The sequence below is a fragment of the Leiobunum rupestre genome, chromosome 2 (genome assembly GCF_980474605.1).
Source record: "Leiobunum rupestre chromosome 2, qqLeiRupe1.1.hap1, whole genome shotgun sequence".
Lineage (NCBI taxonomy): Eukaryota > Metazoa > Arthropoda > Arachnida > Opiliones > Sclerosomatidae > Leiobunum > Leiobunum rupestre.
In genome coordinates this window covers 65,487,511-65,501,681 of record NC_143385.1, presented here as the reverse complement: position 1 = coordinate 65,501,681, position 14,171 = coordinate 65,487,511, and the positions used below count along the sequence as shown (strand labels likewise).

Sequence of the window (14,171 nt, the reverse complement as noted above, 5' to 3'; positions counted from 1 at the left end):
CTGTTTACAATATTATAAACGCACGTGACTAACGTCAGATTCGTCAATGGCAGTGCTAAAAAATATCTTGTAGACAAATCATCTACAAAGTAATGTTATACAGCTTTGTACATAATTTTTTAATTGAATTTTAATCAATTTCACATTATTTTTGTAAATTAGTATGTCTAATTCAAACGATCAATCATTTTTAAGTCGAATTGACCTATCATCTGGTAGATCTTATGGTAGTAGTAAAAATACGCAAAGGCTGACCGAAAATAGTGATGACAACATTTCAACCAGCGCCAGTGGCATAGACACTTCTTTGGATTCTGTTAGAAACATGCCAATTTATAGCCCTAGAAATCTTAAAATGCAGCGGTGGGCTGCTGGTACTGTAATCTTAATTTTATTAACTTTGGAGCGGATTGCATTTTATAGTTTAGCTGGTAATATGTTACTTTTTCTCAATCAAAAACCATTTTTATGGTTATCTTACAATGCTATGACAGCCACGTACATTTTAACTGGTATAGCATTTGCGTCTTCCATATTCGGGGGCTGGTTAGCTGATTCCGTGCTTGGACGATACTGCACCATCTTAATTGGTCTATTTTTCTACATACTGTGCTACATTGTCTTAACTTTATTAGCAATGACTAATAGCCAGATACCGGACATGTGTTTGGACCCAAATAAAGTTAGCAACCCTTATCAGTTAGATTGGGCTACTTCAACAGCCAATACAAGCTTAAACGATGATAATCAGCCATTAATGGTAGTTGGGAATCAAGAAAAGTGTGGATGGCTGATTTACCTTCTACTGGCTGGGATTGGAATCTCCGTTGGACTTGTTAAAACCAATTTAGGACCTTTTGGAGCAGAACAGGTTAAAAATAATGTTGTACATAATGGTCTTATGTGTCGCCTCTATAATCTATCTTTTAACAGATCAAAGATTTAGGAGTTGATGCTGTTAGAATTTTCTTCAACTGGTATTATTGGTGTATTAATATTGGGGGCCTGGTTGCCATTGCTGGGATTGCTTACATTCAACAGTCAACATTTTACGGGTTTGGAGTTGGTTATTTGATACCGACTTGCCTCTTAGCGTTTGGTATGATTGCCTTCGCTGTCACTAGGCCTTTATTCAAAGTTCAAAAACCACATGGCAGTATTATAACCACTATTTTGTATATCATCAAGGATTCAATTCGTTACCGCTTCTCTCGCAATGGTTACTATGAGCATTTTCAAAAGTGAGAATGGTGATATAAGGGAGTTAAAACTTCTTGAGAAATGATTGACATTTGTGAAATTACATAAAATTGACTATTGCCTTTGAATTATGCCTGTAATACGCTCAAACCCTTGGAAATAGGTTTAGCTAAAATGTTTTATGAAGGAGTTTTAACAGCCCACTGGTATTTGCTTATCAATTATATGAATCTAATATTATAATCCATTCTTTAGTGAAGAAATTCCACCCCACGAACGCCCTTCTTGCCTTGATATGGCAAAAGTTAGATTCGGAGGAAAATACCCAGAATCCTCTGTTGAAGATGTAAAAAAATTGGGCAATATTACATCAGTATTTCTTGCATTGGTGCCATACTGGATCCTTTACTTCCAAGTCCGCATTTTATTTAATTACAATTAATTTTAAATTTGGGTGTCTAAGGCCTTTGCCCGACACCATAAGTTTGTTATAAAAAATTAATTTCAAATAACCCATGCAATTCTCATAGATGCAGACTACGTTTCTTGTTCAGGGTTTGCATATGAGGCTCGGCCCCAAGAGTGACCACGATGAAATCAATCTTCCAGAAACAATACAGTCGACTACATTTTATAACTCTTATGAAGCGCAAGTCAAGAAATTCTCTATCCCAGCTGCCTGGTTATCTCTTTTCGACATTTGTTTCGTACTGTTATTCATACCCCTGATGGATCGAGTGGTCTACCCATTTTTGAGCCGCTTAAATATAAGAATCCCTCCTATCGCAAGAATGGTCATTGGGATGAGTTTCGCTTCCATAGCTATGGTTTTTGCAGGATCCATTGAATTATATAGATTGCATATTGTTAACGACAAGTATGAACATTTTAAGAAAGTGTTTTTTCATAAATTAAATTTTTTCTATAATTTCAGTAATGACACGATAACGCAAGTTATTGCCAATACATCATACTTCGCAGCTGACATGTGGATATTTTGGCAAATACCTCAATATTCATTTATCGGATTAAGTGAGGTTTTCGCTAGTGTAGCTGGTATGTTTTTTTTATTTGGTAGCAAAATTTATTTCCCATCTAATTTTGTGATATTTTTCTAGGATTAGAATTTGCGTATCAATTGGCACCTCCTTGCATGGTGAGCATAGTGATGGGACTGTTCTATTTCTTCACTGGAATTGGTAGCTTCCTTGGAACAGGCCTACTAAATTCTTTCCGCAATGTGTGGTTCTTCGATCGTGATTTTGGCAATATTAACTATGGTCATTTGGACTATTACTTCTTCCTACTGGCTGGAATACAGTTATTCTTTCTAATAGTCTTCGTTGTGGTGGTATTTATTTATCGCAAAAAACGTCTTGCTCAAGTAGTACCACCAGCCAATAATAACGATGAAGATAGTGATTAATTATTGTTAAATCGTGTGAATAGAAGAAATTGTAGTTATTTTGTAAATACCATCTTGTAATTTATACCATTTGTTACCATAATTTTTACAAATAACAAAATTTGTCTTTATAAAAGGGTAATTTATTTTTTTATACATTGGTCACTTTTCTAGAATGTTCAACTGATTTTTCAAAATATATTTTATCCAGTTCTAAGTGACTAGTTAGAGGCTTAATTTGACTCCTAATATACTTTTTAAACTTCCATTGGCTGATAATCCATAACCAAGGCTTATAAGGTTAGGAACTGCCATAATCAAAGCTTCAAAGGTAATTATTCATGGTAAATTGTAAAATCAGGAGCAATTTTATCAAAAAGGTCAAATTGGAAGTTTTATTTAAGTTACATTAGAACATATATCTTAATATTAATCTTATATACAAGTTTAGTAAAAATGATAATTATAAAAACTTTAATACGAAGTATAAACGAGGAGCAAAATTAAGCAAATACCAATTACTGCACCTAGTATGATAGAGTCCCTACGTTTACGAAAATTGATTCTCTGAATTAAACTGTTAATAATGGGAAAACGATCTACTGAAGTGTCAAGGAATTAAACCAAAAGGAAAATGTTAATTTCAAACACCAAAGTTTCAAAGGATACTGGCTAGAGTTGTCACTTTAGTTTGAATTGCTTTTAAAGTAGATCGTTGAATTATTAAATCATCTTTAGTCCTCATGGCAATTCTTATTTGTTCATCAACAAGTCGGTCTGAGCTAATTTTCAAAGTTTGAATTAGTTACTACAGATAATTTTGAATGTATTCAGTTTTTACTTTCTAATGTGTTCATGTTCTTTGGTAAATAGTTCGGTTCTTCTATTCAATCCAGAAGACACTTTGTAAGCACTGTTTTAAAGGAAAACAAATGAAATTAAGTTACATTTTGTCTATTTTTTCAGTAACTTTTAATACTAACTCGATATCTTTACGAACTGAACCTAAAAGCTCTTCCCTATCCCTTCTGGCTTGTATATTACTACGAATCTTCTTAAAATCCAAAGAATAATCCTTTAAAATTTCTCGGTGGCGTTGTATTGTATGTTCCAGGGAATGGTTCGGTGTCGATGATGTTATATTTTGGTATAGCGAGGTCATTCTGTCATTCAGATCCGTTAATTTTGATAACAGTTGCTCTATTTCTAGGGCCATGGTATCAAATACATGACTGCTGTTAGCCCCTGATAATAAAGGCACAGTATCCAGGCTGAAATTTCAAATTAAAGTTTAAGATGTTTAAATAGAAAAAATCGGTGACGAAACTTCAAAATCAACCTTGTATTCCCATATTCTCGGTTCTCGTAACCAGTTCCGAGTTTACTGAATGATATTAACTTCTGGTCGATTTCATTTTCCAAAAGTCTTGCTTGTTTTCTAAGGTCTGAAATTTAAAACTTTCGTTCAAACAATTCAATAATCTAAATATGACGTGGGCCATAATGACTCAGAACTTCAGAAGAACACATAGCATAAACTACTTAAGCCTTTGCTAAACATAAAGCAAAGAGAATCACCTTTTAAAATATAAATATACAACCAAAGTGGCAACTTTAGAATCATTTGCAATAAAAATTATATAAGAAGAATTAAAAATATAAAATTTAAAGAAGTAACTATTAATTTTCAAGTCAACTTACCGTCCCAGTTTGTGGAGGACGCGGCCATTTTTAAAAATAATCTTTGGAATTGTGCGCACAATTCTGCGCATAGTTTTTTACTTTTAATTGCTCTACCATGGCCCCGTGGATTAAGGGGGCAATGGCTCTACCAATCAAAATAGAGCTGCAAAATATTTAAATACTCGCGGTCAGTGTTACAACTTACAAATACTACTTTCCTCTCTACATTTTATATTAGTGTTAATTTAAAAATAGTTTAAAATGGCTAGTTCTAAGTTTAAGGTAGAGTTTAAGAAACCAGCTACTAACCAAAGAAGAAGAAATGATAATTCCCGAAATCCGGATAACGTCTACAACGTACCAAGATCTGCAATGGGAAGGGCTCGGTCAAATTTGAATGTACCAGCACCAGTATCAGAGAAAGAAAATAAAACTCGAACACTAAGATCTGATTTAAGCGATTCGAATTTGAGTTTATCCATGAAAGATGCTGCAAACAGAACACTGACCACCGTGAAAACTGCTTTTGATTCTTTATCAGATGTAAATATACGAAGTTATATATACCTTGTGAATGATATTGAATATATACCTTTACAGAAATTGAGAAAGTCAGCTCGCAGAGGACGAGTTCTTACAACCACAACATATGGCTCACTAGAAAACAACGCAACAACGCCTGTGAAACTGTATTCCCCATTTTGTATCTCTACCCCTAGCCCAGATAGTGCAAGGAATGGAAGTCTTTTTGTAACTCCTGAGAAAAGGCTACGATATACTCCTAAAAGGTTGGAAAATAATTATCCTCCACTAACTAAACACTTAATTGAACTAATAATCCTTTTAGGTTTGATTTTTCAAGCCCAACTGGCAAATTACAAAATGACATTAAGGATATTTCTGCTGGAATGAATGATCTGAATGTAATTGCTGCTAAAGTCCAACAGAAAGCCAAGAAAAACGTTTAAATTTCATTCGTTTATGACAATCTCAGTACAAACTGTTTTATATCAATTTTACCAATGATAATTATTTTATTTAAGCTGTGTTTAGTGTAATCTCATCTTATTATCTGAAAAAAAACTCTTTAATAGTCAAGAAAAGCTTTATGTAGCAGCTATTTTTATACTGAACAATAAATAAAATTCATTTATAAAACAAAGTGGTAAGGTGTTACTAGTACATGATTGTAATATTTAATTTACAAAATTAAATAAAAGTACAAATAAATCTATAATTGCCCAATATCGGATAAGGTTTTCGATTGAAAAAGGTGTTTGTACAATTCAGTTTTTTTTATCCAAAAATAAATTATGTCACCCTATATTTCAGTAAATACCAACTAGCAGTAATACATTAAAAAAAAATAGTAAAATGGTCTAAAAATGAGGTTCAGTTGATTCAAAGGTTTTCAACACCTATTTACAAAATAATACTACAATTATTTATTTAATCGCCTAGGTGGAGGATCATTGCTGTCCTCACTTGATTCTTCATTTTTCAAATGAGGGGGACCATCTGTATGAAGCAATTATTAGGATCATGTGCTATAGTTAGTGGCAAATGTAATAACATTACCATTTTGACCCTCAAGATACTCGGTGCTAGTATCCATTAAGCTTAGGTTAGTATTCTCTTCACTGGTTGGTTGGGAGCCAATACCCAAATGCTGGGAGTCCTGACTAATTTCCGAAAAGCCTGTCAAACATATTACAATGTTATGGTTTAATGTGGTAAAACCATATTAAGCACACACATACCAGTATTGGATTCATCTGCCATCGATGAAAGACACGCGTCTTGTCCTTCCATGCGCCTGATAGCAGCATCTAAAATGAGCAATACTTCTATAAGTTAAACAAATTGTATAAACCCTGTAACGTGAAGTGACATATTCTATTACTTTTATGTTTTTCTACATTTTCTTTGTTACTAGAAGATTTACTCTTGCTTCTACACTATTTTTAGTACATAAATATTAGATTTAAACTGACATTATCATAATTATAAATTCTCTTACTGTCTGATCAAAGTTAACGACTGAAACACGTGAAAATAATAGTATTAGATTACGTCAAAGTTCACGTAGATAAATAACAAGTTAACTCATTACCTGGAACCCACTTGTAAATTTTCATGGTAGTGTCTCCAATTGTAACCCATTTTTTCTCCCTAATTTAATATTTCACCAGTTACGATTAATGATACTTATTCCTTACAACCTTAAATTTCTTTGTTCAAGAATTCTTTTAGGCCTTGGCATACAAACCATTTTCTAACTTTATCAATCGCTTGCATTACCCGTTTAATATCATCTTTAGCTCGGCTACGCGTTTCTGCCCGTACAGACCGAGACATCATTTTAAATTAAGCGAAATACCTGCGCGAAAAATTGATTATCCTAAAATTATTATATAAAATAACTCGGAGAAAAAAGTTGTAACCTCATAAAACACGATAAACTTCCACCATTTTATATTAATTTTTTTAAGCCACTCGCAGTGTTGCCAGGTCCCGAAAATCAAATTATGAAATTATCAATTTATTTATTTGCAATAAAAAAAACCACGAAATCTATCATAGAAATCTCATAGGTAACCAGAATGCTGCCGCCTACGGCCGAGCTTGACGCCAGTTCATTTTGAACCTTCAGCCAATGAGTGGCCGTAGAGTGGTTCCGCCAAGGAGGATAATAATCCTTCTTGATTCTGCTACTATAGTCGGAGATGGGATATGTCATTCTCTCTGGTGACATTAAATTCTTGGCAGAACCACTCTTTGAGCTCTGATTGGCTGAGATCTGGCTATCGTCTGCCACGGCGTTTGGTCCATTTTCCAGTTACACAGCAGCATTCTAGTTACCTATGAGATTTCTATGGCTAGGATAGCTTATATGTAGCCATAGATATAGGAAACGTATATAAAGGTCTAGATAAAATATTTCAAAGGGAGTGAATACGGAGGTGACAGCTAGCAGAAACGCGTAATTTCTGCAGGCTATCCTTATAAGGCGCAATCTATCGGTAAGAAAGCACGTGCTATCGTCGCGAGAGCCATTGTCTCCTGCTTAAAAATTATACTAAAAGTCACCAACAGATGGTGTCTAAAGACTACGGCCTGCGGAAAGGTCAAGCACTTAGTACTAAAATTCTAAGAGACCTCGCGCTCTTGGTCACGTGCTTCCTCGGTGTCTGCTAGGTGTCAATTCCGTATTTTATGTTAGGCTTAGACGCCCCGAAATTTATCTAGACCTTTATATACATTACTTATATCTATGTATGTAGCGGTAAGTCCAAGACAATACAATAGGTATATACCATACTAAATAATAATATTAATAAAAAGGAAGAAAAGGAAGGAATAAATATTAAAAACAAATAATAACAATAGGTATATTACAGGGAACTATGTTCGAAATACTATGTTAAAAGATGTTCACGCACAAAAATTTTGAATCCGCGACGCGTGGTGCAGGCAAAAGCATCTTTTGGCAGAGAGTTCCAATGTTTAAAAGTTCGAACAGCGAAATGCCATTGACGGGTGGTAGTGAGGACCCGAGGTTTTATTATTTTAGCTCCATTGCTTCTTGTTCTGCGCAAGGGTTCGAGTTTAAAAAGGGCAGAGAAATTGCACGCAGAGGTCCCTGTCCACATGCTCCACAATTGGGTTAGGTCGTTCAGGGTATGCCGAAGAAGTGGGGTGTCCAGGTTGAGGCGTTTGTCTCTAGATACAGGGGACAATTTTTCAAGGCCTTTGGCCAGTTTTGTGAACCGGTTGTGGGCTTTAGTCAGTCGGTCTTGGTCACCCGCGAGACGAGGGCACCACACTTCAGAGGCGTAATCAATTTGAGGTAAAATCAATGAGGTGTATAGGGTTCGCATTAACCTGGGATTCCTAAAGAAGAATGCTCGCCGAGTAAGGCCCGTGATGGAGTTTATGCGATTGATCACTTTGGTAGTATGGTGGCTGAACGTGAGAGACTTGTCTATCCAGACTCCTAAGTCTCTAACAGGAGAATCACACTTCGGAAGTACAGCGCCATCCATGGAGTAGCTTAAACAAGGGTTTTTACGACCTAGATGATGTACTCCACACTTGGAAATAATAAATTTCATCTTATGGTTGGCAGGGCCGTGCAGGGGGGGGCAGGAGGGGCAAAATCCCCGGGGCCCGGGTGAAAAGGGCCCACGAGGGGGGCCCGTAGCTGTAGGGCCCGCGAGTAAGTTTGCCCCCTGCCTCAGGATACCTCTGCACGGCCCTGATGGTTGGAAACCCACTGCGACACTGCGTCCAGATCACCGCGGAGGTGAAGTTGGTTCAGGGGAGTGTGAACAGGGTGGGCCAATTTAGAATCGTCTGCAAAAAGGTATATGCTGGCATTTTTCACGGCGCTTGGCAAGGAGTTAATGAAAATCGAGAAGAGCAGTGGTCCAAGCACACAGCCCTGAGGAACACCAGCTAGAGGAGTTAGTGGAGGAGACGCACTTCCTTGCAGTACCACAGAATGCTGTCTGGCAGTGATAAAATCAGAAAGCCAGGAGAGAGCTAGGCCACCGACACCAGCAGATTTAAGAGCTTCGATCAATTCAGGATGTGGAATAGTATCGAATGCCTTAGCAAAATCTAGGTAAATGACATCAACTGGTTTGCCTTCATCAAGCCAGGTAGTCCATTCGTTTGTGGCAGTAAGGAGATTAGTTGTACAGGAATGTTTGGATCGAAATCCGTGCTGAGATGGGTGTAAGAAATGCGTTTCCACTAGATGCGAACGGGTTTGCTCATCTGCTAAACGTTCACTAATTCTTGCAACATGACAGGTGTTGGCGATTGGTCGATAGTGTGATGGGTCGTTTCGAGCTCCAGCCTTGTGGATTGGTGTAATGTTAGCACATTTCCATTGTGTTGGTACTTTGCCAGTGGCAAAACTCTTGCTGATAATTAAAAATAGAGGGAGGGCGAGAGTAGTTGCTAACCTCTTTAAGAGGACTGGATGTAGAGCGTCAGGACCAGCGGCTTGGGAATAATTTAGCACCAGGAGCTGTTTCAGAATATCTGATTCGGTGCAGGTAAAATGTGTTAAACCAGGGTCTGGTGTAATATGACTAACATCGCCGCACTGGGGAAAACTAGGTATCGGAGAGGAAACCACGTTAAAGTGTTCATTTAAGGTAGTGGCCATTGAAGTAGGATTATCGCTTATTATACCATCCATGCCCATTATTTCTGCAATTACGAATTTAGTGGTGCGCAATTTATTTACGTGGCCAAAGAAATGCTTAGGATTTTTCGCAATCAGCTTCGTAAGATCATTTTCACATTTTCTTTTAAAGTTCCTAGAAGCATTAGTGGTAGCATTACGGGCCTTTTTATAGGCCGTATAAGCTTCGTCAATTACAAATTGAGAGTGGTTCCGTGATTTGGCACGCTGTAATTTTGTACAGTCTAGAGCGCTCAAATCTGGGCGAAAACTAGACTGGATGGAATATGCGTGAGCGCCGGTAAGGGATAAAGCGGTCGATACCAGTATTCAGAATAGTCACAAATGTAGTCCAACTGTCCTCAATATTGAGGTCCCGGAGTATGGTGGTCCAATTAAATTGTGATAGATGTTCTTCAAAGGCTTCGTAGTTACCATTAAAAAATGCTTTGCATTGGCGTGTAGGTTGCTGGCGGTTGTTTGGGCATGAAAGACGTAACAGGATAACATTATGGTCGCTTTTCCCAAGTGGAGGGAGTTGTTGAACGTCATAGACCATTTCAACATGAACCCCTATAGCGTCCTTCAATAAGCTTATTTTATTGTCAGTACTATTTTGTTTTGGTTCGGATTCTAGCGATTTGTTTTCGTTTTGGGAAAGTTGATTTTTTAAAGATTCAGTAGTGGTTGGTAAGTCAAGTTTGTTCGCAATTGCATTTAATTGAGTTTGTTCTAAGACTGGAATTGATGTTTTGAAGTACTTATTTAGAGCCACTTTTTGAGAATTTAAAAATTCTTGACTGGCTTTTCGCTTTTTGCGACTTTGGCTTCCGGACGGAAATTTTCGCCCACTCATTTCTACAATTTTTTTTTAATTTGTCAATACTTAAATAGTTAAATTTACCGGATATAATTATCTAAAATGTATCTCTAAAATCCTTCTAATTCTCGAGGAATATTTATCTTAGTAAATAATAAGACTAAGTTTCTAAGATATTAGAAAAATAACTAATAATAGTAATTTGCCTTGACAAAGGCGGTTTGGAAAATATATATCTACTAATAGTTAGCTAGCCCTGAAAAATGCTTTTTGGAAAAATTAACTATTAATTCCGAGCATTGACGTGCATGCCCGCTGGGGTATTTCCCGAAATTCCCTCAAGCCCCTTTCTTTTCTTTCAGTTGTTCATTAAACTTTCTCTCCATTTCCGCTCCCTTCGCCTCCCGAATCTATCTGTTTATGGTCTACTATCTTTTTGAGTAAACGAATGGATTTTTAAAGATTTTTCCCCCCGAAAAACTTTACTTGGCAATAAAAACATAAAGAAATTTCAAATATGTGGCCTCTTAAATATAAATATGTGTCCCTTTTAATATAAATATGTGGCCCCTCTCAGAAATGCAGGGGGGCTAAAGCCCACTTCAGCCCACCCTTAGCGCCGCTACTGAACACAAGACTTAGCCGTTAAATTTGGTGAACATATGTATGGTTAGTTGAATGCACAGTATTTACAATATTTACAGTATTTACAATGGGCCCAGGAGCATATACCTGGGAGAATATCAGTTTTTTGGACTGGTAGAACCAGATGGTTGCTCAATAAAGGGCTTCAGGGCTGCACGCGGCATCACCTTTCCATTACGAATGCAGAGGTCTTTTTCGCCTCCAGTTAGTCGCTTCTTCAATTCAATAACTGCGAGTTTATGACGAGGGGCTAACCACTCTTAGAAAGTCTGTACACCGGATTACACTTAGATTACCACTGCCAAAGGCAGGGACTTCAAAGATTACGCGTAATCCCATTAGTACAGTCAAAGGTACGGCTCTGTACACTGATTACGCGGAGTGATCATCCCCTCGGTTTATGAGCTAATCTTTGTGCTAGGGATCGATCAATAGTGCACGTAAAAGTAACAGAACTGTCATTTGTTTTTAAGGCTTTGACTCCATTGAGAAATTGGTGTTTCAATTCGAGGGAAGGGAATTCCACTTTGATTGGGCGGCAGCGGTTAGTGGCTAACTGGTTGGAATGTGGTCGGGAGCCTAGGCGCGTTGAACGAATGCATGGATGATGTTCCTGATCAATGCCAACGCTTAACAATATATGGTGAACTGCAGTCGTGCCGGCTTTAATATCGCTAGATTCTTTCAAGTTGTAGATAATAGCGTTAAAATGCCTGTTCTGTTCACCTGACATAGTGGAGACCGATTCTTGTACCTTTAACGCTATACGAGTATCTAAATCTTCAGTAGGGTTTGAAGCTTTGAATTGTAGCTGTAGTTGTTCCATTGAGTCTTCCATGGCTTTGAGTTGTTGTGTGACAGTCGTATTAAAGGTGGCCACAATTGAAGACATTGAAGCACAACTGGACTCCAGGACAAGTAGGCCTTTTGATACACTAACATGGTTGCACTGGACAGTGGCTTTAAGGTCAATGAGTTCCTGGCCCTGACTGGTAATATTATCGTATAAGACGGACAGTTGATCAGTGTGTTCATCAAGATTCAGTCTCTGGTCCTCAACATCAGCTTGGTATTTACTAACATCCTCTTGACATTTAAAGATATCATCGCGTTGCAAGTTGAGGGAGATAGAAAGGGTTTTTACAGATTCCTCGAGTTTGGTAACAGCTTCACTTCTTGTTTTAATATCATTATGAATAGTTTGAATTTTCCCATTAATGCTAGTTTGACTAGAGGATAGTTCGGCAAGCTGAGTTTTTATACCAGCAAGAGCAGATGCTAGGTCCGTAATGGGTTAAGTATGATGGTCAGTCATGGTTTTAGTTTTAGGGGCGATATTTCCCGATAGTGTGGCGGCAGGTGAGTTAGAACGCCGGATGAAAGTATTACGAAGAGCATAAGTTGTGAATTTTCCGCCAGTATTTCGAGATGCACAGTGAGAGCAACGCCAATTTGTTTTACACTTAGAAAGATCACTGTGTGAGATGCCAAGACAATCAACATGAAACCAACGTTCAGGCTTGCAGAATGTACAGGAAATCCAAAGGGTAGTTTTCCCGATCGCTACATTTTTTGGCTTATCACATTGATGACACTTGCAGCAGATGTTGCGATCGGTGGGCATAATATAGGAACAGCAATAAAGCTACACTGAAATAACTTCGCTACACCTAAAAATATATACTTATATAATTTGCGGTAAAAATTATCACACATTCGCAGAATCGCAACGCAACGAGAATTGGCGCTCAATTTGAATTTTTTACTGATTATCAGCACGTAATCGGGTTGAGTCCTCTGGTTGAGTGCTTATTTTTATATAAGAGCTACCTTGATTTTTGATAAAAGCTTAAAAGTAAAGTTCGGCCAATTAATAAAGATAATTAAATATCACTTTTAAAAATATCATCTGTTTTTAAACTAGCTTACATAAAAATATCATTGAATTAAATATCAAATGTCACTTCAAAGTCATCAGTGTCATCTATTTGACTTGAATCCGTTAACTTGTACATTTCATCATTAAAACAGCGTAACATATCTTTGGTTGGCTTGACACAGCTTCCCGCTTCACCTACAAATTGGCTACTTAGCAATGTACCATTAATTGTAGAAGTTATTAATTTATTCCTAGTCGAGGGGCTAACCACTTCCTTAAATTATGTACACCGATTACAGCTTTCGTAGTGCTAAATCTGTAATCGATTACGTAATCACTTTAGTACAGTCAAAGCTACGGGCTTGTAAGCCGATTACAGATAGTGGTCAGCCCCTCGTTTCTAGTCTGGGTTTTAGTCAAATTAACTTGCTAAAAACTCGTTAATTAAAGACAGGGATATCCCACAGAAGCAAAAACGCGGAAACGATTGCTATGAAACCTCTGTTTAATTAATCCAAATTCACAGTCAGCATTTGAATGTGGTAGAGCTAATACAGCCAATGAAAAATTACCAACAATATCAAACTGATTTTTACCAGTTGTGTCTGATTTCACCTCATTTAATAGTATTAATCTATTCTATCTTTTACAGCAGGCGATGAAGTTATTTTGGATCCTTGTTCAGAATCACAGTACACAGTCAGCTTTGATCGGCTTGGAAAGTTGGCCGTTACAGAAGTCTCAAAAGAGTCAAAACCATAGAGATAGAAAATAAGTAGAGGCCCAATGAAATCTGAGGGTGTGTTCCACGGACCACGGTGCTATCAGAGATACTGGCAATACAGAGATATGAAACTCCGCCTGAAAAGCGACCCCCCGGAATTTTAACGGCCGGAAGAAAGCGCATTTTTCGAAATCCCAAACAGCGGTTTTCAGACGCAAAAATGTATATACGCGTTTCGTCTCAGAAATTATCATCTTGAGTGTTTGTAGCAATAAAGAAATATGCCAGCTAGGAGCAACAAACACAAGGAGAACGCAGCTAGCCTTTAAACACGCTAACGAAGGGTTGTGTACGAATTTCATTGGACGAGCGTCACGAGCCTTTACGCTGAACGTTTTAGACAATTTCCGAATTTTCCCCTTCCGACGGCAGCAGGCGCTAAAGCGTCTAGCCAATGAAAAACGTACACAAGAAAATCCACGACTTTTGACGGGTTGCGTTCTCCTTGTGTGGGGTGTTGTGTTTGTTGCTCCTAGATGCCAGGAAGTAATTGTTCTCCAAAATTTTGTAACAGTTGTAAAGAAAAGCAAAGGATCTTAAATGTCGGCAGAAGCGATC

At 37.5% G+C, this 14,171-nt stretch overlaps 4 protein-coding genes across 9 annotated transcripts; 2 read left to right on the top strand and 2 right to left on the bottom strand.

Moving 5' to 3' along the window:
• The first annotated feature begins 67 nt into the window (after nt 1-67).
• Nucleotides 68-2,759, top strand: LOC149958797 (solute carrier family 15 member 4-like). Its single transcript, XM_090166184.1, has 7 exons — nt 68-89; nt 163-871; nt 934-1,241; nt 1,456-1,615; nt 1,731-2,077; nt 2,135-2,256; nt 2,319-2,759. Exons 2-7 carry the CDS (start codon nt 164-166, stop codon nt 2,624-2,626), a joined length of 1,953 nt encoding a protein of 650 aa, XP_090022310.1. The 5' UTR covers nt 68-89; nt 163; the 3' UTR covers nt 2,627-2,759.
• A 141-nt stretch (nt 2,760-2,900) lies between these two features.
• Gos28 (golgi SNAP receptor complex member Gos28) lies at nt 2,901-4,354 on the bottom strand. Of its 4 annotated transcripts, none has more exons than XM_090166185.1 (6): nt 4,184-4,296; nt 3,945-4,050; nt 3,589-3,876; nt 3,447-3,518; nt 3,275-3,387; nt 2,901-3,207 (listed from the first exon to the last, which is right to left on the bottom strand). In XM_090166185.1, the coding sequence occupies exons 1-6, from the start codon at nt 4,227-4,229 to the stop codon at nt 3,080-3,082; spliced, it is 753 nt and encodes a 250-aa protein (XP_090022311.1). In that variant the 5' UTR covers nt 4,230-4,296; the 3' UTR covers nt 2,901-3,079. The 4 variants fall into 4 exon arrangements, with proteins under 4 accessions (XP_090022311.1, XP_090022313.1, XP_090022312.1 ...); XM_090166187.1 differs by lacking the exon at nt 4,184-4,296 and adding an exon at nt 4,307-4,354 and having other exon boundaries at nt 2,903-3,207; XM_090166186.1 differs by having other exon boundaries at nt 2,906-3,204.
• Nucleotides 4,355-4,486: 132 nt separating this feature from the next.
• LOC149958795 (uncharacterized) lies at nt 4,487-5,450 on the top strand. 2 transcript variants are annotated; one of them, XM_090165042.1, is made up of 3 exons: nt 4,487-4,831; nt 4,889-5,076; nt 5,151-5,450. In XM_090165042.1, the coding sequence occupies exons 1-3, from the start codon at nt 4,550-4,552 to the stop codon at nt 5,254-5,256; spliced, it is 576 nt and encodes a 191-aa protein (XP_090021168.1). In that variant the 5' UTR covers nt 4,487-4,549; the 3' UTR covers nt 5,257-5,450. The 2 variants fall into 2 exon arrangements, with proteins under 2 accessions (XP_090021168.1, XP_090021167.1); XM_090165041.1 differs by having other exon boundaries at nt 4,495-4,831; nt 5,136-5,450.
• Nucleotides 5,451-5,535: 85 nt separating this feature from the next.
• On the bottom strand, nt 5,536-6,760 carry BCL7-like (chromatin remodeling complex subunit BCL7B-like protein). Of its 2 annotated transcripts, XM_090165043.1 has the most exons (7): nt 6,558-6,760; nt 6,402-6,460; nt 6,309-6,328; nt 6,192-6,246; nt 6,049-6,117; nt 5,867-5,986; nt 5,536-5,806 (listed from the first exon to the last, which is right to left on the bottom strand). In XM_090165043.1, exons 1-7 carry the CDS (start codon nt 6,647-6,649, stop codon nt 5,730-5,732), a joined length of 492 nt encoding a protein of 163 aa, XP_090021169.1. In that variant the 5' UTR covers nt 6,650-6,760; the 3' UTR covers nt 5,536-5,729. The 2 variants fall into 2 exon arrangements, with proteins under 2 accessions (XP_090021169.1, XP_090021170.1); XM_090165044.1 differs by lacking the exons at nt 6,192-6,246; nt 6,309-6,328 and having other exon boundaries at nt 5,540-5,806; nt 6,558-6,759.
• Between the last annotated feature and the right edge of the window lie 7,411 nt (nt 6,761-14,171).